Source organism: Trematosphaeria pertusa, assembly GCF_010094035.1.
Source record: "Trematosphaeria pertusa strain CBS 122368 unplaced genomic scaffold BU26scaffold_7, whole genome shotgun sequence".
NCBI lineage: Eukaryota > Fungi > Ascomycota > Dothideomycetes > Pleosporales > Trematosphaeriaceae > Trematosphaeria > Trematosphaeria pertusa.
This window is the reverse complement of record NW_022987218.1, coordinates 1,978,606-1,998,255: the sequence shown is the minus strand read 5'-3', so window position 1 is coordinate 1,998,255 and position 19,650 is coordinate 1,978,606. Positions and strand designations below refer to the sequence as shown.

General features: G+C 52.3%; 10 protein-coding genes across 10 annotated transcripts; 7 read left to right on the top strand and 3 right to left on the bottom strand.

Annotated features, from left to right (window-relative positions):
- Positions 1-275: 275 nt before the first annotated feature.
- BU26DRAFT_426503 (glycosyltransferase family 1 protein) lies at positions 276-3,904 on the top strand (the record flags this gene model as incomplete). The annotated part of the gene is made up of 4 exons (XM_033823674.1): positions 276-1,236; positions 1,288-1,396; positions 1,450-1,684; positions 1,733-3,904. 4 exons carry the CDS (start codon positions 276-278, stop codon positions 3,902-3,904), a joined length of 3,477 nt encoding a protein of 1,158 aa, XP_033684422.1.
- A 1,491-nt stretch (positions 3,905-5,395) lies between these two features.
- BU26DRAFT_551148 (uncharacterized protein) lies at positions 5,396-6,410 on the top strand (the record flags this gene model as incomplete). The annotated part of the gene is made up of 1 exon (XM_033832087.1): positions 5,396-6,410. One exon carries the CDS (start codon positions 5,396-5,398, stop codon positions 6,275-6,277), a length of 882 nt encoding a protein of 293 aa, XP_033684421.1. The 3' UTR covers positions 6,278-6,410.
- A 221-nt stretch (positions 6,411-6,631) lies between these two features.
- Positions 6,632-7,632, top strand: BU26DRAFT_565068 (uncharacterized protein; the record flags this gene model as incomplete). Its single annotated transcript, XM_033833350.1, has 2 exons — positions 6,632-7,076; positions 7,145-7,632. The coding sequence occupies 2 exons, from the start codon at positions 6,632-6,634 to the stop codon at positions 7,630-7,632; spliced, it is 933 nt and encodes a 310-aa protein (XP_033684420.1).
- Positions 7,633-7,888: 256 nt separating this feature from the next.
- BU26DRAFT_565067 (uncharacterized protein) lies at positions 7,889-8,866 on the bottom strand (the record flags this gene model as incomplete). The annotated part of the gene is made up of 2 exons (XM_033833349.1): positions 7,889-8,596; positions 8,675-8,866. The coding sequence occupies 2 exons, from the start codon at positions 8,864-8,866 to the stop codon at positions 7,889-7,891; spliced, it is 900 nt and encodes a 299-aa protein (XP_033684419.1).
- Positions 8,867-9,543: 677 nt separating this feature from the next.
- Positions 9,544-10,368, top strand: BU26DRAFT_565066 (uncharacterized protein; the record flags this gene model as incomplete). The annotated part of the gene is made up of 1 exon (XM_033833348.1): positions 9,544-10,368. One exon carries the CDS (start codon positions 9,544-9,546, stop codon positions 10,366-10,368), a length of 825 nt encoding a protein of 274 aa, XP_033684418.1.
- A 687-nt stretch (positions 10,369-11,055) lies between these two features.
- BU26DRAFT_484822 (phosphatases II) lies at positions 11,056-11,977 on the top strand. The gene is made up of 2 exons (XM_033825865.1): positions 11,056-11,112; positions 11,162-11,977. The coding sequence occupies exons 1-2, from the start codon at positions 11,072-11,074 to the stop codon at positions 11,931-11,933; spliced, it is 813 nt and encodes a 270-aa protein (XP_033684417.1). The 5' UTR covers positions 11,056-11,071; the 3' UTR covers positions 11,934-11,977.
- On the bottom strand, positions 11,949-13,126 carry BU26DRAFT_427291 (cytochrome P450; the record flags this gene model as incomplete). The annotated part of the gene is made up of 2 exons (XM_033823722.1): positions 11,949-12,852; positions 12,906-13,126. The coding sequence occupies 2 exons, from the start codon at positions 13,124-13,126 to the stop codon at positions 11,949-11,951; spliced, it is 1,125 nt and encodes a 374-aa protein (XP_033684416.1).
- An 832-nt stretch (positions 13,127-13,958) lies between these two features.
- BU26DRAFT_484816 (putative cytochrome P450) lies at positions 13,959-16,037 on the top strand (the record flags this gene model as incomplete). The annotated part of the gene is made up of 10 exons (XM_033825864.1): positions 13,959-14,054; positions 14,105-14,197; positions 14,258-14,327; positions 14,393-14,731; positions 14,781-14,831; positions 14,895-15,075; positions 15,134-15,238; positions 15,305-15,575; positions 15,646-15,809; positions 15,881-16,037. Exons 1-10 carry the CDS (start codon positions 13,989-13,991, stop codon positions 16,035-16,037), a joined length of 1,497 nt encoding a protein of 498 aa, XP_033684415.1. The 5' UTR covers positions 13,959-13,988.
- A 317-nt stretch (positions 16,038-16,354) lies between these two features.
- BU26DRAFT_551145 (hydroxymethylglutaryl-CoA synthase) lies at positions 16,355-18,047 on the bottom strand. Its single transcript, XM_033832086.1, has 4 exons — positions 17,941-18,047; positions 17,777-17,879; positions 16,631-17,715; positions 16,355-16,578 (listed from the first exon to the last, which is right to left on the bottom strand). Exons 1-4 carry the CDS (start codon positions 17,995-17,997, stop codon positions 16,420-16,422), a joined length of 1,404 nt encoding a protein of 467 aa, XP_033684414.1. The 5' UTR covers positions 17,998-18,047; the 3' UTR covers positions 16,355-16,419.
- Positions 18,048-19,455, top strand: BU26DRAFT_605244 (Aristolochene synthase in complex with 12,13 Difluorofarnesyl diphosphate). The gene is made up of 5 exons (XM_033835579.1): positions 18,048-18,078; positions 18,133-18,568; positions 18,618-18,704; positions 18,761-18,947; positions 19,007-19,455. Exons 2-5 carry the CDS (start codon positions 18,319-18,321, stop codon positions 19,419-19,421), a joined length of 939 nt encoding a protein of 312 aa, XP_033684413.1. The 5' UTR covers positions 18,048-18,078; positions 18,133-18,318; the 3' UTR covers positions 19,422-19,455.
- Positions 19,456-19,650: the final 195 nt, after the last annotated feature.

Sequence of the window (19,650 nt, the reverse complement as noted above, 5' to 3'; positions counted from 1 at the left end):
CCACTACTCCGCAGGGTTCAGCATAGCTCCTTCCTCGAATTGCGGGACCGCCATCCTTCACATCCACAATACAGCGCGTTTGCCAGCGTTTCATCGCAACACTCGGCGTCATGGCTGACGACAGCCATGGACAATCGCCTCCCGTGCCCACGGCCATTCGCCTCCAGGAGCCCGAATTCCCCTATCCCAATGATGATACTACCGAGCGCACACAGAGCGCACCCCTCGAGCGTTCCGCAACCGATGGCGCCGCCGTCTCCGACATTACTCAGAAGATGGACTCGCCGCAGAACCGTGACAGTGAAACGCTGCGTCCTCATGAACCTCTGAGACCAGCGGTGACCAGCGAGACCTCGCCTTCGATCCGTCCCTCAGTGCAGAAATCCGCAACTGAGCGCCCACGGCTGACGCCGAGGCACTCATTGCTGGGGAGGAATCGCGCAGGGACTGTGGGGAGACCACCGCAGCTGAATCACCAGGCCACTTTGACATTCGATCCCTACTCCTCAGATTCCGATTCCTCCTCCGAAGATCTGCCCTGCACGCCCACGGGTGTCGACGGCCAAGATGAAGGCACCACCCGCAAAGACCGCACCAAGCGCAAGCGCCGAAGATCGAGCCCAGGCCCGTTCTCGACCTTCAAGATCGCAAACGAACATTTCAATACGAAAGGGAAAGTGTCGAAGCTGGATGGGCGGCTCAAGCTGTCAATAAATGAGGCAGTAAACAGCGGGTACTTTGCGAAGACGCTAGGAGCAGGGCTGAAGAAGCACTTCAAGGGTGCGGATGATATGGACTCAATGAAAGGAACAGGAGCCGACAGAGACTTGGAGAAGATCGCGCCAGAAGATGATGATATGGAGGACCCCGAGCGACGGGTGAGATTGAACATCGTAGTCATCGTCATCGGTTCAAGAGGAGACATCCAGCCGTTCTTGAAGATTGGGAAGATTCTCAAAGAGGACTATGGGCACCGAGTACGAATAGCGACACACCCCGCATTCAAAGAATTTGTAGAGAAAGACTCTGGTCTAGAGTTCTTTTCCATAGGCGGTGATCCCGCGGAGCTTATGGCATTCATGGTGAAGAACCCTGGCCTCATACCGAGTCTAGAGACTGTTAAAGACGGAGAGATTGGGAGGCGGAGGGCTTCCATGTACGAGATGTTTCAAGGCATGTGGCGCGCTTCCGCCGGTGCGACCGACGACGAGAATGATGAAGCCAATCTAAAGCTGCGTGAGTTGCGCCTATTATGCGTTCTACGTATCCATGCTGACGTTGCTTCAGTGGGCGACAAGGCTCCCTTCGTCGCCGACGCTATCATTGCTAATCCTCCTAGCTTCGCACCGCCACATATTGCTGAGCGATTGGGCGTGCCTCTGCATATGATGTTCACGTATGTAGCTTCTCAGTATGCTGTCCTGAATATGTAGAGCTAATTCGAACTAGATTTCCATATAGTCCTACTGTCGAATTTCCTCACCCATTGGCCAATATCAAGGCCGGTAATGTCGATCGCGGTTACACTAACTTCATGAGTTACCCGCTTGTCGAGATGATGACCTGGCAGGGTCTCGGCGACTTGATCAATCGATTTCGGTCAAAGACCCTGTGCTTGGAGGAAGTGTCGACGCTTTGGGCGCCAGGGCAGCTGTATCGCTTGAAGGTGCCCTATACATACATGGTAAGCTAAATGATCCCACCTTACGTTGTTATCGCTGATCCTCTGCAGTGGTCACCCGGACTCGTGCCAAAGCCGAAAGACTGGGGCCCCGAAATCGACATTTCAGGCTTCGTCTTCCTTGACCTCGCATCCTCTTTCAAGCCACCCGATGATCTCATGAAGTTCCTGGAAAGCGGTGAGCCCCCAGTGTACATTGGCTTTGGCTCTATCGTAGTCGACGACCCGGACAACTTCACCGAGCTCATCTTTAAGGCTGTGGAGCTCGCTGGAGTCCGTGCTCTAGTCTCGAAAGGGTGGGGCGGCTTCGGCAGCAATGAGAACGCACCGGATAATGTCTTTATGCTGGAAAATACGCCTCACGACTGGCTCTTTCCGCGCGTCAGTGCAGTCGTCCATCACGGCGGCGCTGGAACGACCGCGATTGGGTTGAAGTGCGGCAAGCCGACCATGATCGTGCCTTTCTTCGGTGATCAACCCTTCTGGGGCTCTATGGTATCGAAAGCGAGGGCTGGCGCACACGAATGCATTCCCTACAGGAAGCTCACAGCCGAGAGGTTGGCCGAGGGTATCAAGCAGTGCCTTACCGATGAAGCGCGCACAAATGTCCAGAAGATTGCCGACAGCATCGTCAAGGAAGGCGACGGAGCGCTCAATGCAGTGAGGTCCTTTCATCGCAGTTTGCCTCTCAAGGATCCGAGCAGCATGCGCTGCTCACTTCTGCCCAATCGCGCCGCCGCCTGGAGATTGAAGAACACGTCGATTGGGTTGAGCCCGCTTGCGGCGGAACTTCTCGTAGAGTGGCGTAAAATCAAATGGGGTGATCTGAGATTGCTCAGGCATTACGAATGGAACGACTTCGGTGGTCCGGGCGAGCCTGTCACGGGTGGTTGGGGCGCTCTCCAATCGACGCTGGGCGATGTAGCCACTGGCGTTGGTCTAGTCCCTGTTAATATGGCGAGGAGCGTGAAGAAGCGCGAGAAGTACTACGAGAAGAAATACAGAATCAAGAAGAAGGAGAAGCATAAAAGGGAAACACTGATCCGAGCGAACGCAGACGCGGTCAATCGCACCATGAACGATTTTACCGACGGCGCGACGAAGCAAACCAGCCACAATGAGCAACCGGATGGGCGACCGCGCGCTCCTTCCCGGCAGGACACTTCCCTTTCGAAGCTATCGGAACCTGAGGAGTGGCTTGCCGAGGAGCTTGCCCACGATGCGGGCCACGGTTTCCGAAAGACCGGCGCGTCTATTCTAAGATCACCAATGAATTTCACGCTCGCGATTACACAGGGCTTCCATAATGCGCCGCGGTTATACGGTGATGACACAGTCCGTCGACCACCGAGGATCACAGGTTTCTATTCCGGGCTTCGCGCTGGACGTAAGGAGTTTGTGTACGGCATCTCCGACGGCGTCACAGGGCTGTGGACGCAGCCCTACCGCGGGGCAAAGGAGGGTGGTGCTCTAGGGTTCGCAAGAGGGCTCGGTATGGGCATTGGCGGCGTTGTGCTCAAAGACATTGCAGCTTTCCTCGGTCCGCCAGCTTATTTCATGAAAGGCCTTGATGAAGAGTACCAGAAGAAGTATCAACCGACAGGCTTCCTCCGACGAACGCGGATCATGCAGGGGCAGAGAGAGGCAGCCGAGCTGGGGCCCCGAAGGAAAGCCAGCGACAGTGAGGAGGGAGAACAAGAGGCAGTGGCGAAGAGACAGGAGCTCGAGATTTTGGTAAGCTCGAGGTGGAAATCACTGCAAAGCTTGATCCGGGAAGAAAGGAAGAATAACAGAAGTGGGATCGGCGCTGCATTGCTGGGCAGGTCGAAACATAAAGAGGGGAAGATCGTGCCTGGGAAGGCTACGTCACATCTGGGGCTTGTTGGGGACCGTGCCGCGAATGGGCAGCCGCAGAAAGCTACATCCGCACCCATCGCTCAGGGGGAACGACTACAGGATGCGAACGGGAACGCGGCTGGGGGTCCGGACCGGGCTGTAACGGGCCCGATGGTAGCCACGCAATGGAAAGAGAAGGGTGCGAAGAAGAAGAAACATCGCTTCTCCACGCCATCGGAGCCGGAGAAAAGACACGAGAGGGAGATGGCGGTGGGGAGGAAGGATATTCCTAATTCTTTTGCGAATGGGGAGCTGGGGAATGGACATCTTATCGGCGGAGGGAAAGAATTGGGTGGGGCCGAAGCAGGGTGGGGACGGGGGATGTGAAAAGGACTGCGTCTGTCTGATGTTTGATACATGCTTGGAGTTCGCGTTGCTACACTTAGGCGGCTTTATGAGAGGTAGGTCTGCTGGCCGGACATGAGATACCCTGACGGCCTTATTTTCTTGTCAAAATCCAGCCCGTTCCAGTTCTCTGCGGAATCTTTCACCCTTTCGCTGCTTAGTCAGTGGGATCTTGGCCGCTCGTTTTTCAAGATACTACCTCTCGCATACCTCCGTCGCGCGGATGCCATGGATGCAACCGCCGATCAGTCAACTGCAAACCGTCTTTCGAGGCCTGCACCCGCTCTTGGGACACCGGGGAGCCCGCTGCTGATTCACACTCCGATGCATGTCAGCGCCGCAACACAGCTGCCGATCTCACTCCCTGGCACTATTGAAATCTCGGGTCCGGTGTTGATTTCGTCCGCGGGTCTACTTATAGTTACGCCTGTCGGCTCGGCCGTCGTTCACGGAACTAGTCCCGGGCCGCGGTCCCTTGTCCCTTACTCGTCCTATCAGGGAGCGGTAGCGCCAGTTCATGGCGGAAGTAGTGCGCAAGGGAGTGGCGTTCAGGGCTGCCGGGGAATTGTCGTTCACTGAGGCATAGGAGGGGTGTTGCCCTGCGCTGGGAATGTCGGCCGCAGGGCGGTCTGGGATGGAGGATGAGGTATGTAGGTTGCGACACACGCTTTGGTATGTCTTGGCCTTGGGCTGTGGAAAGGTCCCTCCTCTAAAGGCTTTCGGCGGGTAAAGGCCTGAGATATGCTACAGTATGGACTTTTCTCTTCTGCCTTAATCTATGGCATGTGCTAACTGCGCCGCGACGTTTGCAGCGTAGTCAAGGGGAGTGGGGCGCATAATAACAAGAGAACTTGAACGCGTTGAAGGCACCTGCGACCTCTAATGTGTAGAGGGGGATCGGGGGCGGCCGGTCGGGCTGGGATTTCTCACAAGTGCAAGGAGTCAAGCCGTATCAAGTTCAAGGTACGATAGACTGCCTGCAAGCCTGTTATTCTCTACAGCTTCGATAACCGGACTCGGACCGGCTTCCTGGTATCCTCCGCATGACGAAGGAGGAGCAGCTAGAACCGGAAGAAGAGCTGAGCGCTAAGATACGGTTTGGGGCGGCGGAGGAAAAGTAAGAGTCAACGCTGATGTGCCGGCTTCGTGGGGCTATACGGGTCCCACGGGTACTGACGATCGGGCGCTGACAGGCTCCCGTGCGTGTAAATGCTATCACATGCCTCTTCTATGATCTCTCATTTTACTGCGAGTATCGATATGAATGGGCCGAATCAAGAGTTGGTGAGCATCTCTTGGGACGACGGGATTGCCGCAACTCTCACCTTCACCTGCAATCGCGGAAGTGAAAATCCCTGTCGCGTGGGTATTTCTATAAATCAGGGCCGCCGGACTAAGATTCTTGTTTCTCTCTCTCTCCTACCTGTTCCACTTTCGAAGTTATCCGTCCCTAGCCCGTCGCTCCCGCCTACAATGAGCAAAGACAAAACGAATATGGATCCGGCCGACAAAGACGCCGCAAAGCCATCGGAGACAGGAGATCCGCTCGCGGAGCCACTCCAGCTCTTCACGCCAATGACGATCCCCTTCGGCACTAGTCTTACAGTCACATCCCTAACCTCTATCACCGTCAACGGCCCCATCGTCATTCAATCCACTGCTCCGATTACCATCAAACCTACCCATGCCACGGGTGTCCAAATAGCATTGAGCAAGGATCTTGGAGCAGACTTCGTCCACGGCTGGAACAAGCTACCGGATGAGCTGAAAGTCCGCATTCTCTCCTTCAATCTCACGCGCACGTCCACATTCGGCTACTTCGACACTATGAGCTGCCTTCGTTCGCTCGCCAAAGGCATTCTGGGCTACCTCTGCACCACGCCCGAAATCGCTGGTCTCGCCCGAGAAGTATTCTATTCGACGAATACGTTCCGTCTCCAGCCCGTGAGATATTCTCTCCCCAGCGGTGCACCAACGGACGATCTCGTTCTGGCCTATCCGTCACGCGGAGTGAACTCGCGGATACGCAAGCTTGAGATCAGAGTGTGCCTGGATGACGATGAGTGGCCATTCTTAGAGCGACTGGCGGAGGGCGCGTACGGCTTTGAGAATCTTCAGTACGTCATTGTCGTCGTCGACATCAGTTTCGTGCTGTACTCAAGCTATGCCGGCGGCATCTACACCGATCGAAGATGCGTGAACGTGGTGGACATACTCGGGGATCGTGTCAGGTTTCGGAACAGGGGAGAGCTGGAGTTTAGATTTGAGGAAGAGAGCGAGGAAGAGGACGGGGCGGATTGGGATTTCTTAATGGACATGGTAAGGGAGGCCGTCGTGTTTCTGCCCGAAGAGTGAAGTTGGAAAGGCGAACTGAAGGAGTCCAGTATCCATGGAACTGCGGTTAGGGTGATATCTGCAAATTAGGGGCAGTGGTTTTCTGGCTCCTGGATTTCTCTTAAACCGCTAAAACACACCATTCACATTTTCGATACTGTAATGAGTTCTCAACATGCCTAGCTAAGCTTTAGGATAAATATGCGCTCCCAGTAGCGCAAGAATAGATTCACCTCCACCACACCGTCCCTTTCACACCCCCACCCCCCATGACGTAAGCGAACCACGCCAAGCCTGGCCGCTCTTATTTAACGTCCACAGCATCGGAAATTCTTCCCTCTTCCACCTCTTCCCTCTCCCAACGCATCGATAGTCATGGCGCACAGAGACGACTCCAGCGTACCGTCAAGCGATGCTCACCAGCGCAATCTTTCGACGGCCAACAATGCCTCCACTGAGGAAGATACGGCGACTGCATCTACTATAGGCGAGGCTCCTCGCCCAATCCGCCTGTATCACGATATGGTCCTACCGCCGAACGCGAAAATCGATCTTACAGCCACTTCACCGATCGAAATCGCACCGGAAATCCTCATATCCGCTGCCACGCCTATTACGGTCACTACAACAAGAAGAGCCGAGATTTCTCCGAACCAAGAGTTGGGCCCGGGATTCGCTGTCGGCTGGAATAAGCTGCCGGATGAGCTAAAGGTCATGGTGCTTTCCTTCAACATCAAATGCGACTTGAGGCCGGAAAACTTCTACATCAGAGGCTGTTATAAATGGCACCAGTCATCTGACTTCTGTGTCTGCGTCGAGTGTTTCCCAGGGCGTTAAAGAGGTTTGTCCTCCGCTAACTGCGGATGACTCCGGATATTGCTGCTCTAGCACTAGAGATCTTCTACAGCAAAACCACTTTCGAACTTCTGCCAGAGGATTCCATGGGAGCGATCCGCCAGAATACTCCCATGGGATGCTTGAAATATCCTAATCCGTCCGTCAACTGGTTCATTCGGAAAGTGCGGATGACAATTCACCTGACGCCGAAGTATTGGGCACGGCTTAAAATTTTCGCAACGGGAGTTTACGGCTTCGAGAACATGGAATGCGTCCATGTCGTCATCAGCTGGTGCTATCCACATTTCGCGGCCCCTTCCACGTTCTCTAACTTGTCCGACCTTTGTGTACAATGGGAGCGATTTTTGGAGACGGTAGTGGGAGCAGGGGTCAACTTCCGGTGCAGCGGAGAGCTGATCTTCAGTGGATGCCTGAGAGAGCGTGGGCTGTTCGATCCAGGATGGAAGGTACCCGCGGATGTTTTTCGAGACATGAAAAACCTTCTCAAGACCAAGATTACATTCAACGAGTCTGGGTGAAGAGAGTGCATCGAAGGAATACCGAAATGGACTGCCCTTTTGGCGCTGAACTCCCGCTCTAAGAGGAGCAAGGTAGGAGGAGTTTAGGCGAAGAAAGACTTGCCCAGAGCAGCAGCTTCATCGAACAGTGTCACAGGGAGAGTTATTAGGCACTTAAAAACTCGGGTGGGACTGGCATTCATTTAGATTTGAGGAAATTGCATAGGTCCACCTCAGCTTGACTTGGCATCCATCACCTATTCTATACGACTCATGTCTAATCTCTCCTACCTGATGCTTGCTTAAACAAGATCTTGCCCTTCACCAACCCCTCCAACCTCTCATTGACCTCGATCTCAGCCCCAAGAGTAACACGAAAAATGTCACTAACCCTCGCCCTGAACACAACTTCCCCATCGCAAGAGAACCTAGCACAACCATGCATCTGTCCCGCCATAACATCAACACACCCCTGCACGCTGCGCAACGCGGGCAGGAAACTGCGGCCCCACTCACCCACAACAGTAACGTACCGAAGCGCCCGGAAGCCGTAATTTCCGCGTGCAAACCTGACGAGGTGGCGCCACTCCGCGGGGTCTCCCAAGACGAATTCGAATTCAATGCGACGGATCAGCCCCTGCACCGTGCGGTTAGGATACGCGAGGTACCTAGTGCCTAGTGGCGTAGGCTGATATTGTGGGTTAATGATGGGATAGAGAGTGCTGCAGCTCGGCTGGAGCTTGAACGTATTCGTCTTGTAGAAGACTTCCTTTCCCAACCGCGCCATCTCAGGCGTCGCCCGCAGGTGGTGCAACAGCGCGGTGCACATGTTGCCAGAGGGAGTCATTCCGATCGGCGTGGACACCGGCGCAGACACCGGTGCAGACATGGTGAGATTGCATGCGAGGACGCGCACCTTGAGCTCGGTAGGGAGCTTGTTCCAGCCGTTTCGGAAGACGGGGAGTAGTGGCGCCGTAGGGAAGAGCTAGATGCCCTCTGTTGGTTTGGCTGTGATAAGGATCGGATGGCGGCTTTCGGGGATGACACTGTAGGAGTCGCCGACCTCGAGGATACGGCCGTGTGAGGAGATCCAGAGACGCGTGCCTGTGAGGAGCTTTATGGGCGTGAGTAGAGGAAGTGGGTTTGATTCTGAGAGTCCGAGGGTTGAGGTCGGGGTTTTGTCCGTGGGAACGTATGTCGGAGGACTGGAGACTAGGGTGAGGGATCCGACGGCATGGTATAGAGCGATATCCATTTTGATGCAGTCTGGACTTTTTGGGTTGTGTTCGGAGTGGGGTAGAGCTCCGTGCGTGGACCGTATCCGAGGTCGTGCGGTGTGGCGGGGAGGTTGCGCTTCTTTGAGTTTCCGACCGCGCGCGGCTTGCGCGTAGACCGTATGGGCGGAGATGAAAGTGAATGGCCTAGAGCATTCTTTCTCTAGAATCCTGTCGGCGTCACTTGTAAATCAAAGCCGACTCGCACTAAACTCGAGTAAGAGTTTATAAGTATTAGGTTTAATAAGTTATATTTAGTAAACTTATAAAAAACTATTAAGCTATAAAGCTTATATAAAAGCTTTCTTTATTAATAAGTTTATACTATAATAATAACTATATCTATAGTTATTATAATAACTTATTAGAGTTACTAAAATCTTTAAAATAAAAAAGTATTTCTTTATTCTCTTTATTAAGTTCTTATTATAATATTAAAGCTCTTTATTAAATATTATTAAGCTCTTTATTAACATTATTAAGATCTTTATTATATTGTTAATATATAATTATTAGTATAGTATAGCCTTAGTATACTTAGGAAAGCTTAGTATAAAAAGGTATAGCACTCTCCCCCTCGAAGCGGCATCTCTTTTCCACGCTCTCGCCAGGCAACCTTAGACACCCGAAGAAAAGAAATCACCAAAGCAACTGCATTATGCCTATGCAGACCACTGAACCGACCGAAAATCTCGAGGTAGTGCAACTGTTTAACAGCCTCACTGTACTATCCCTCGGCGAGATTACTGTCCAGAGCTCTACCCCATTCGAGCTTTCGGTAGGGTGCGAATGGCCGATCATCGTGTCTAGCCGCTCTCCGATCACACTCACTTCTCTTCCCCGTACAGCGACCCGTTCAGTGCCAAGGTTGCACTTCGCTGCAAAAGACAACCTTGACTCTCGCTTCGCCGAAGGCTGGAAGAAGTTACCGGACGAGCTAAAAGTTCGAATACTTCGGTACAATCTTACCGTGGATGAGCCCATTCATTATTGCCGCACGACAGGGGGCTGGCCCTGGGGGCAAGTACTGCTACCCCACTACCTCCTCATGCCCCTCGAGATCGCAGGCATAGCACACGAAGTATTCTACAAGACCAACACCTTCTTTCTGAAGCCAGGTCGTTCAAACGCAAGCTTCCGCTATCCCAATCTCCCAAACAACCAGTACGTGCGGCGCCTTGTGTTCCAAGTCAAGCCCGAACGGCCTCATTGGAAGTACGTACCCAAACTAGCAAGCGGCGAGTACGGCTTCGCAAACCTAGACTATGTTCAAATCCAGCTCGACTGGACAGCGCCTCGCGAAAACCCCTTGCTGTCTCTACTTTATCTCGCGCGTCAAAAGGCCGTGTTCAAATGCGATGGAGATTTGGAGTTTGTCTATTGGCATGAGCCAGGCATGAGGGTGTACGACTCGGATACCGAGAAGTTGCTCGAGGATGCAGAATTCAGAGTCCGAGACATAGTCGCCTTCAACATGAAGTGACCGGGCTCGAAATGTTCGATTCGAGTCTTCGAGGGCTAGTTGGGTAGTGCCTTTGTGGTTCGGGGGTCATAATCAAGGCCCTACGTCCACGAACATCTCGCAGCGGATCCCGTTGGCTTGACTGAGTCTCCTCTGTTAAATGGAAAGAAAACGATCCCTCAGTTCGCCGCGCAAAGGGTCCGGAGGTCTCCAGGGGAGCGGATGCGGATTCGCTGTCTCTGCCACCGAGATGGCTTGCTTGCTTGATTGATTGATTGATTTCTCTCGTTTTAACCCTACAGCTTCCTCCGGATGCGAATTGTTTTCGCAGCCTTCGTATCATAGCTATCTTTTCCTATTTCTTGATGGTCAGATACGGGCTGGGCGCGCTTAGGCTTTTCCCTTTCAACTTCGCTGGCCGGTTCGGATCCAAATGTCCCGTTGGGAGGAGGCTGATGGTAAGGACAGAAGGTATTTAATATAATAAAAGTCTTTTCAAATAATTTGGAACCAAATGTGGCCAACGTGTCCGGTGCGTCAGCGAGGCGTTCGACCGTGGAACAGGGGTGCTGGGGTTGTGCTTATGCTCACAGCCACAAGCACTGCTTGGCGTATCACCACCTTAAATAGGCAGCACCTCAGCCATTTCGAACGTTCGCAGAAAACTACCTCCAAGCTCCCGTGTCTATCCATTTGCATGATGGAAGTCTTTAATGTCGAACCAATGAACGCGGTCGCGGACGTTCCAGGATTATATATTTCTGAGTAGTCCGCCCTCTGTATCTTCAGGAACAACACGTTAACAGATCATTAGCATCGGGGCACCGGGCTCTCCGACCCTTCTTCAAGAGCACGGTATTACCCACGTCATAAGCCTGACCAATCAGAAAGACCGTCCGCTTATCCCGAGCGAACTTGGGATCCAGCATCTGCATGTAAAGATCGAGGACAATCCGCTGGAAGATCTGTTGATGTCATTGGAGGGAATGTGTGCGTGGATCGAAGCGGCGTTCTCCTGCGCATCTGGGGGCCACGAAACGACAGAGGCTCGGGGTTGTAGCGGCAACCGATCGAAAGGCGACGAGATAAAGCCCAACTCAGAAACCGCTTCCGAAGTGCCGGATATCGTCGATTCGAGTGCGAAGGCAGTCTGTTCGCGGGAGACGAGAGTGCTAGTGCACTGCGTGCAGGGTATTTCGCGTAGCGGCGCCATCGTCGTAGCGTACCTGATGCGCCTGCAGTCTCTCGACTACGACTCCGCGCTCGCACTCGCACAAAATTCCCGTTCAGTCATTACGCCCAACAGCGGATTCGCAGATCAACTCAGGCTCTGGGCGCAGATGGAGTATAGCATTTATTCCCGCACCGACGATAACGCATGTGAGGGGCTATCGCCGAAGCTGAAGCCGCAATACGAACTATGGAAGTCGAATAGAGGAATACTGCTTTCGAGGGGCGAGGAAGCGAAGCAGAGGGTCATGGCGAAAAGCATGGCGGATATGGCTGCGAAGTTCGGACAACGAAGGTTGCAGCTGAAGAGGAAGGATAACGAAGATAATCTCTTGACTGATACGTATAAGCAATGATAAGGAGAACGTTTACTACTCCTTCGCTGTCGGATCAAGCCGCCAGTAATCACTCTCAAAATTCTTCCGAGGCTTTACGTTTAACCAAAGATCGGTCGAGGGTAAATCGACGGCTGCTGCAATCGTGTGTCCATGCGCACCGGGGAAATTCCAGCTCCCACTCACCGGATCGCAATCCGAGCTCATGATGAACAAGGCCAACGCTCCAAGCATTTGCGACATTGCCTGATGGCGCCCGGCACAAAGCGAAGCACCGCCTCCAAATGGCCTGAACGCACCACGAGCGGCTTTCGCTTCCGCGGAACGTGGATTGGCTAGAAAGCGGCGAGGGTTAAACTCGTCCACTGAAGCTCCCCAGTATTCCGGGTTGGAGTGGAGAGCGTTGTTGGGAAGTTCCATGATAGTTCCTTTTTTGAGGAGGTACTGGCCCTTCAGTGTGACATCCTCGGTCACATAACGGCTAGAGATGCCGCACGTTCTGTGACGGAAGGTTTCGTCAATTGTTGCTGCCAGCAACTGGGCTTGGCTCTTCAAGTCGACATTCTTGATAGTCCAGGTGGGTTCACCTTCTTCGCTGGCGGTCTTGATTGCGATTTTGCTGATCTCTTCACGAAGGTCTTGGAGGAGCGTCGCATCGCGGTATACGTAATAAACAGCCCAGAATATGGTAGGAACAGTGTTGGTCAGGATGCCGATAATCATCGTCACTTCAAGCTTCCCGATATCGAGATCAGAAAGACAACGCTCGGCAGCATGTTTATGACGAATCTTTACGAGTTCGGAACCCTTTTCGTGGCCATTGTTTGCAAAATATTCCGCGAATCCTTTCCAAGCGTCGGCTCGGCCTCGATCACCGGAAGGGCATGTGAAGCTGGCTTTGGGCGTAATGAGCAGGTCGGAAATGTTATCGTCGAAGGCCCTACCACGTTCATGGTTAACACTGGAAGCACCGATTAAGGTATGATCACTTACCAAAACCCGGCTTCGACCTTAGGGTCTTTGAATGGATTTTCGGGTCCGTATATTCCATTGGTCGACGACAGGCCAAACTCATGTCTGAACCATTGTAATAGGTTTATACGAGTCGTCTTTCCATGCAGCTTTCGAATAGAACCATTAAGGTCATGCGCGACTTGAGTCGTAATGGCCTCCAGGTGTGGCCCCGGTGCCAGCGTTACGTGGATATCTTTCATCACGGCATTCATGTACCCATCCATCTTGTCCTCGCCCATGAGCTTGTCGAGGACGACCTTGGATCCCGAGCGCGACAGGCCCGACAGCTTGTCGATGACCAACGCAGCGATCGGAGCAAACGCAATGGCCTTCGGATTCTTGTCGACGTGGGATAATAGGTCTGGAGTCGCGACAATGGCAATGCGACCACCGGGAACCGGAAGCAAAAATATCGGGAGCCCATATTTTTTCCTATTCCATTGTTAGTGTAAGTTCCACATGAGAGCGAGCTAGCGGAACACTTACGCAATTCCTACAAAGTGACGAGATCCATGCCGGTAGATGTTGATCGCGTGTCCAATGAGCGGGAACCGGGGCTTGATGAGTCGCGGCTCGCGCCTATCTTGATTGTAGATAAATAAAAGCCGAAAGAGTATCAACAATGTAACAAAAGTGGTGGCGACGGTCGTGCGATGCCGATTCAAAGCGGACCCCACCATGGGTAGTGTCTCTCGGTCAAAAGCCAGACGGCCCAGACCGAGACTTTCGGGCGAACTGAGTGTACTGTCTGGCATCTTCCAGAGGCAAGTCTGATGAAAAAAAGAGTCAGAACATAGGGTGGAAGTCGCTCTTTTGCAGATGTGCAGTACGGTTCCTTAGAGGGACGCACTAATTCGGCCATGCCCGATCGGGGTGATGCCGAAAGGGGTAATTGGACGTTTCCGATCGGTCACAGCAACTGATCTGGCTGCTCGAATGGGGTTTTCAATAATAATGAACAATTGCGATTCGACTGGACCAGTGAATGTGCATCGGTTGGTCGTAAAATATTGGTACATGCATTTTGCACGAAACTCTCTTTGCGAAGTTAGCACAACGGCGATGTATTCGGGCCAGCCAGCTATGGATACTTCACTGATGAGCTTTACTCTCTCGGTTGTCATCGTCGTTAGTCCTTATCCCACATTTAGACCTCCAACTACTAACTGGCTGGGAAGTTATTGTCATTCCTTGTTTTCGGGGTCATCAGGCGAATTTACTTCCACCCGCTTTCACACTTTCCTGGCCCAAAGCTGGCAGCACTTTCCAATGTAATAAGCATTCACTTCGTGCACGCCAGCGGTACAGACAGAAGCTGAGACATTTAATAGTATCCGTACAGCAAAAGTTTTCTAAGCGGCAAACAACCATGGGATATTCTGAAGCTACACGAAAATTATGGTCAGTCTCTCCAATAGATGTCCATAGCATTGGGAGAAGCAATTAACTCAACATTCAATTCAAAGGGCCCGCAGTCCGCATCTCGCCAAACGAGATTTCCTTCTCCTCACCGCAATCGTGGACCGACATCTACGCCCCCCGCAAAGGCAACGAGTTCATCAAATCGGCATTCTACGATGGCGGAAATTTCGCGGACCAGGCACATAGCATTGTGAGCGAGCGGGACCCCGCGAAGCATGCTCAGATGAGGAAGTTCCTATCGCGCGCTTTCTCGGAGCAGAGCCTGAGGGAGCAAGAAGATATGATCAGTAGTGTCATTACCAAATTTGTGGAGAGAATTGGAGAGGTTAGCGAGAAGGAGGGATCAGCCGACTTGACTAAGTGGTTCAATTTGATGACGTTTGGTGCGTGTTGAGAGGTTTGGTATTAAGAAGTCACTGACAGGTTATGTAGACATCATTGGGCTGCTTGCCTTTGGCCAGGACTTCGAGGGCATTGAAAGTGGTACGTGGGACCCTTCCCCTGGTAAAAAACTGGAAATAATATGTTAATGCTTGCGCATTAAAGGAAAAACACACCACTGGATCGAAGATGTCCTCGGCAGCATGTCGCAAGCCAGCTTCTCGGATACCTTCGCGCGCTTTCCTTGGGTCGGAAAGCTTTATATGTTCTGCAGACCGGGCTGGCTCAATTCACTCATGGCTGCGAGCCAAAGACATCAAAGATATACCATGAGAATCACGAAACAGTTCGTTTGCCCCTTCCTTGCTTCATCAGTGCTGCAGATGCCCCTAACAGCCCACCAGGAGAATAGATGAAAGGACCGAGAGAAAGGATTTCATGGCATATCTTCTATCAGCGCGCGAGGGCATTAGTGATATACAGCTTGCGGCACACGCCTCAGACTTTGTGTACAGCGCCCTGTTTCGTTGAATGCGCTCCCTTTGTTAAAATAGACTTTGGCTGACAATCGCTAGCATTGCAGGGAGTGAAACTACAGCGACAACTCTAACTGTAGTCCTATACTACCTCTGCCACACCCCCTCTATGCTGCAGACCGTCCGCAAAGAAATCTTCGACACATTCATGAATTATGAGGATATAAACGGAACTAGCACTGCAAGGCTTCGTTACCAACATGCCGTGTGCTTGGAGGCTCTCAGAATCTTTCCGCCACTACCGCTAGGGTTACCAAGAGTGGTCCCGGAAGGCGGTGCATTGGTAGACGGCCAATTTGTGCCGGGAGGGGTACGTCGATCGCTCTTAGTCTCGCCGCTCACAATCTGTGTTTCCTCCGCCTAAACTAATTCCCACCTAGTTCTGCGTTTCGACCAATCCATACGCCGCCAGTATGAGCTCCCGTAACTTCTCGCTTCCTGAACACTTTAGACCGGAGCGTTGGCTCGAAGGTAAAGCCGGCGGAGATACTCTTGAGGCTAGCAGACCCTTTTCGCTAGGAAGCAGGAGTTGCCTCGGGCGCAGGTAAGCGATATCATTCCGATGACGTCCTTGTTTGTACGAGCATATCGCGGGACTAACATGGTATTTGATAGTTTGGCCTGGTTGGAACTGAACATTACCCTCACTCGATTGCTCTTTCGTTATGATATTTCGGTGGTAGGTGCGGTGGACTGGCATGGAGAAAGTGAGATGCATCTGTTATGGAAAAAGCCCGAGTTTCGGGTAAAACTTGTACGAAGAAGTCAGTAACTACAGTACAGTGTAGAGTGGTAGAATGCATTGGGAGCTTGGGGGTTTCGAGTGGGGATTTCTTTAAGGCGCGTTGTGTATCAGCTCGATCGCAATTTCATCCAACCTTTCGAGGTTCGGTCATTATTCTACACACGGCGATCCTTTGTATATTTCCTGACTTTCCTCGTTATAACTAGTAGAATTGAAAGCGCAGATCCTCCGACGTAAACAACTACTGCAGGCCAGGCTCGATCACGGATGAAGTTGGTCAGTGACAATTGACGCACGGTGAACGGAGACTTATTGCGCATCACAGGATCCGAAGTACAGCATTTGAGGGGTTTCAATCAGCTATCAATGCGTCTACTGTCTACTGTCTATTGTGGTTTGTTCTGCGTGCTTAATAAGTTCCATTGACGGCCGCACTTTGGACCCTGTATGTGCGCCGGTATTGATCGTCCACAGCTTCCAAATAATAGACTCCGTCCCCGATATGTTCCAACGAGCCCTGTGGTGTGTAGCTTCTCTTTCCGTAGGCCGCTTCGCGTAGTTTGCAGGCCTGACGTTTAGCATTAGTCTCAATCGGAAGCATGAGGACATTAGCATCCTACCTCTTCATGTTCATCAGGTGTGGCTACGTGACGCTGGTCCAGACGAGCAGCAAGATCCACCTTCTGAATCATCTGGCTGACGTCTCCCACAACTTGCAGAGTGAACAAGGTGCTTGCAATGCCGCTGCCATAGCTAAATAGGCCGATGGTTTTGTTCTGGAGTGCATCGGACCCTACGTAAGAAATCAGACTGAGCAGTGAGCAGTACAGGCTGGCAGTGTACATATTGCCACATCGACTTGGTGCCCGAATGCATGGCTCAATGCGGGCTTTGAATTGAGGCTTGCTGAGTTGGACGAAGAATGTTTCGAGTTCCTTCGAACGGAGAGATTCTTCGTAGACCAAGTCGCGAAGGTGTTTGGGCACATTGGTGAAGGCCTGGTGAGACCTGTTTTCGCGGAGGAAGTCGTTGTACAGGAGTCGGCCGTACGATTTCCCGACAAGCTTGCAGTTGGGGGTATGGAAGGCCATGAAGTCGAAGATGTCGACAAAGGTTTGTCGATTCCGCTCGAGAATAGCGGCGGCCTCTGGATATCTCTCGGCGTTACTTGACGTTCGTGCTGCATTCTGCTGCAGATTCGCATAGCACCCATCGAGCGCAGACAGGTAGCAGGATATGGACAGATGGCCATCCACGAATGGATACTCGGAGTGCAACTCGGGCTTGTAGAAGTCATATGCGTGTGTCATATACGTACCACGCAGGCCAGGAACAGAAATTATAGGAGCATTCGGGCCAACCAGCATGGCGACGCACCCTGCACCTCCGGTGGGTCTGGCGGTAGGCTGCTTGTAGAGCGCAATATCTGAGGCCACAACAATAGCATCTCGCCCATCCCACGAGCGAGATTCGACCCAATTAATAGCGTTGAGCAAGGCATTTGTGCCACCGTAGCACGCATTCACCGTATCCGCACCTTCCAGACTGTGGTTGTCGCCGAACAGCTGAGTCAGAACGCTCTTGACTGACTTTGCCTTGTCGAAGGGGGACTCGGTGCCGACTTCGAGTCTGCCTACGGATTTCGGATCGATCGAATACTTGTCGAGAAGTGATGAAACGGCGGTTAGCGCGAGAGAGCATACATCTGGCATTGTTTGTCAGCCTGTGGCGGGGCAGCGATTGGGGGTTGCCAGGCGCGCGTCTACCTTCTCGATCCGTGCAATAGTTCATCGAAGTCAGTCCGAGGCCGATGGTGTATTTTCCCGCGGAGACTCCCTGATGAGCTTCGAATTGGGCCTGGTCTAGCGTCTAGCGCGAGTTGTGTAAGTAAGCATGATAATGAGATCACGAGCGTCAGACACGTGCGTACCTGTCCCGGGACATAGATTTCAATGGCCTTGATGCCAACATCTTTGGGATGAGACATTCTGCCTTGTCGAGTGGTTGAGACGGGAAAAGTGCAGCGCAGGGTGAGATGGGACGCTTGGGTTCAGTGGGTGCCACATATGCACGTGAATATGAAAATGTTTTTCCGGCCGTGTCGCTGACATTCCCCATTTAGCGACCTTCCGTGGCAACCGGGCAAATCAAGTGCGGTCCTTTCTCCATCGAGAATACGCCATCCTTCCATCTTTCCCCATCAAGGCATGCGCATCGCCGTATACTACTCTCAAAATGCCCCTGAGTCTCCCGTCAACCAGAAAGGCGTGCCGCCAACTGGGCCCGACTTTGCAGCCACCCTCACGCCATGCCTGCCATTCTCTCAGCCCCGGCGCTTCCCTCCACGTGGGTGTCCTTGAGCCACCCCAAAGTCGACGAAATCAGTGCACGGGTCGATGGCTGGTTTCTGCAACATTGGCCCTTTGCAAATGAACAGGCAAAAAAGAGATTCCTTGCCGCCGGCTTTTCCCGTGTCACGTGTCTGTACTTCCCATTGGCCCGCGATGAACGCATTGCCTCCGCATGCAAGCTTCTCACCATCCTATTTCTGATAGATGGTAAGTAAGATCACGAAAATCTTGCCTGATTCACTGACATTGGCTGGAGACATCCTTGAGGAGATGTCATTTGATCAAGGCAGGGTGTACAACGAGCACCTGATGCCCATTGCCGAAGACAAAGTGAAGCCAGATCGTGAGTCGGGACTCTAACCCTCAAACGATTGCCGCTAATTGCCCACTTGGGAAAAGCTTCGGTTCCAGTTGAATGGATGTTCCATGCCATCTGGGACGAGATGCGTCAAATCGACCCAGAACTCGCAGAGAGCATTCTAGAGCCGGTTTTCGTCTTCATGCGTGCTCAGACCGACAAGTCGCGGGTGAGCATTGACCAACTAGGCAGTTACCTTGTGTACCGCGAAAGAGACGTAGGCAGCGCGTGAGTATGCCCCAAATCGCCTGGTACAGTGCCTATCATTTGGGCTGACAATACTCCAGTCTTCTATCTGCACTCATGCGATTTTCCATGGATCTGCGGCTAGACCCCAAAGATCTCGTGGCATTACGTCCTATCGAGCAAAACCATGCGAAGCACATTGCGATAGTCAACGACATATACAGCTGGGAAAAGGAGTCAAGGCAGGCGCAAAAATGCGCGCAGGAAGGCTCTGTACTCTGTTCTGCAGTTAAAGTCATGGCGGATAACGCTGGACTGGATATTGAGTCCTCGAAGAAGGTCCTCTGGTCCATGGTTCGCGAGTGGGAGATCAAGCATGATGCGTTGTGCAATGCGCTTCATGACGCGCCAGATCTTATTGATACGCTAGCGTTGTACGTGGAAGGCCTGAAGTATCAAATGAGTGGGAACGAGACTTGGAGCATGACGACTCCAAGATATCTGGTTATAGAGTGAAATTTTGATACCATGATAGACATTAAGAGTTTAGAAACGCACTTCGTTTACATTTACGCATTTGGAACTCGCCTTTTTAGGCTTTTTCCGAACCATTTACCCTTTTTTGGTGTCGGGAAACCGTACGGTTTTTACTTCCCGTTTTTCTCAAATAGAGGCTGGACCCTCAATCCATGTACGTCCAGGAGCTCATTCTCTACCACGTCCTATTCCAATCAGCCTACGCAAG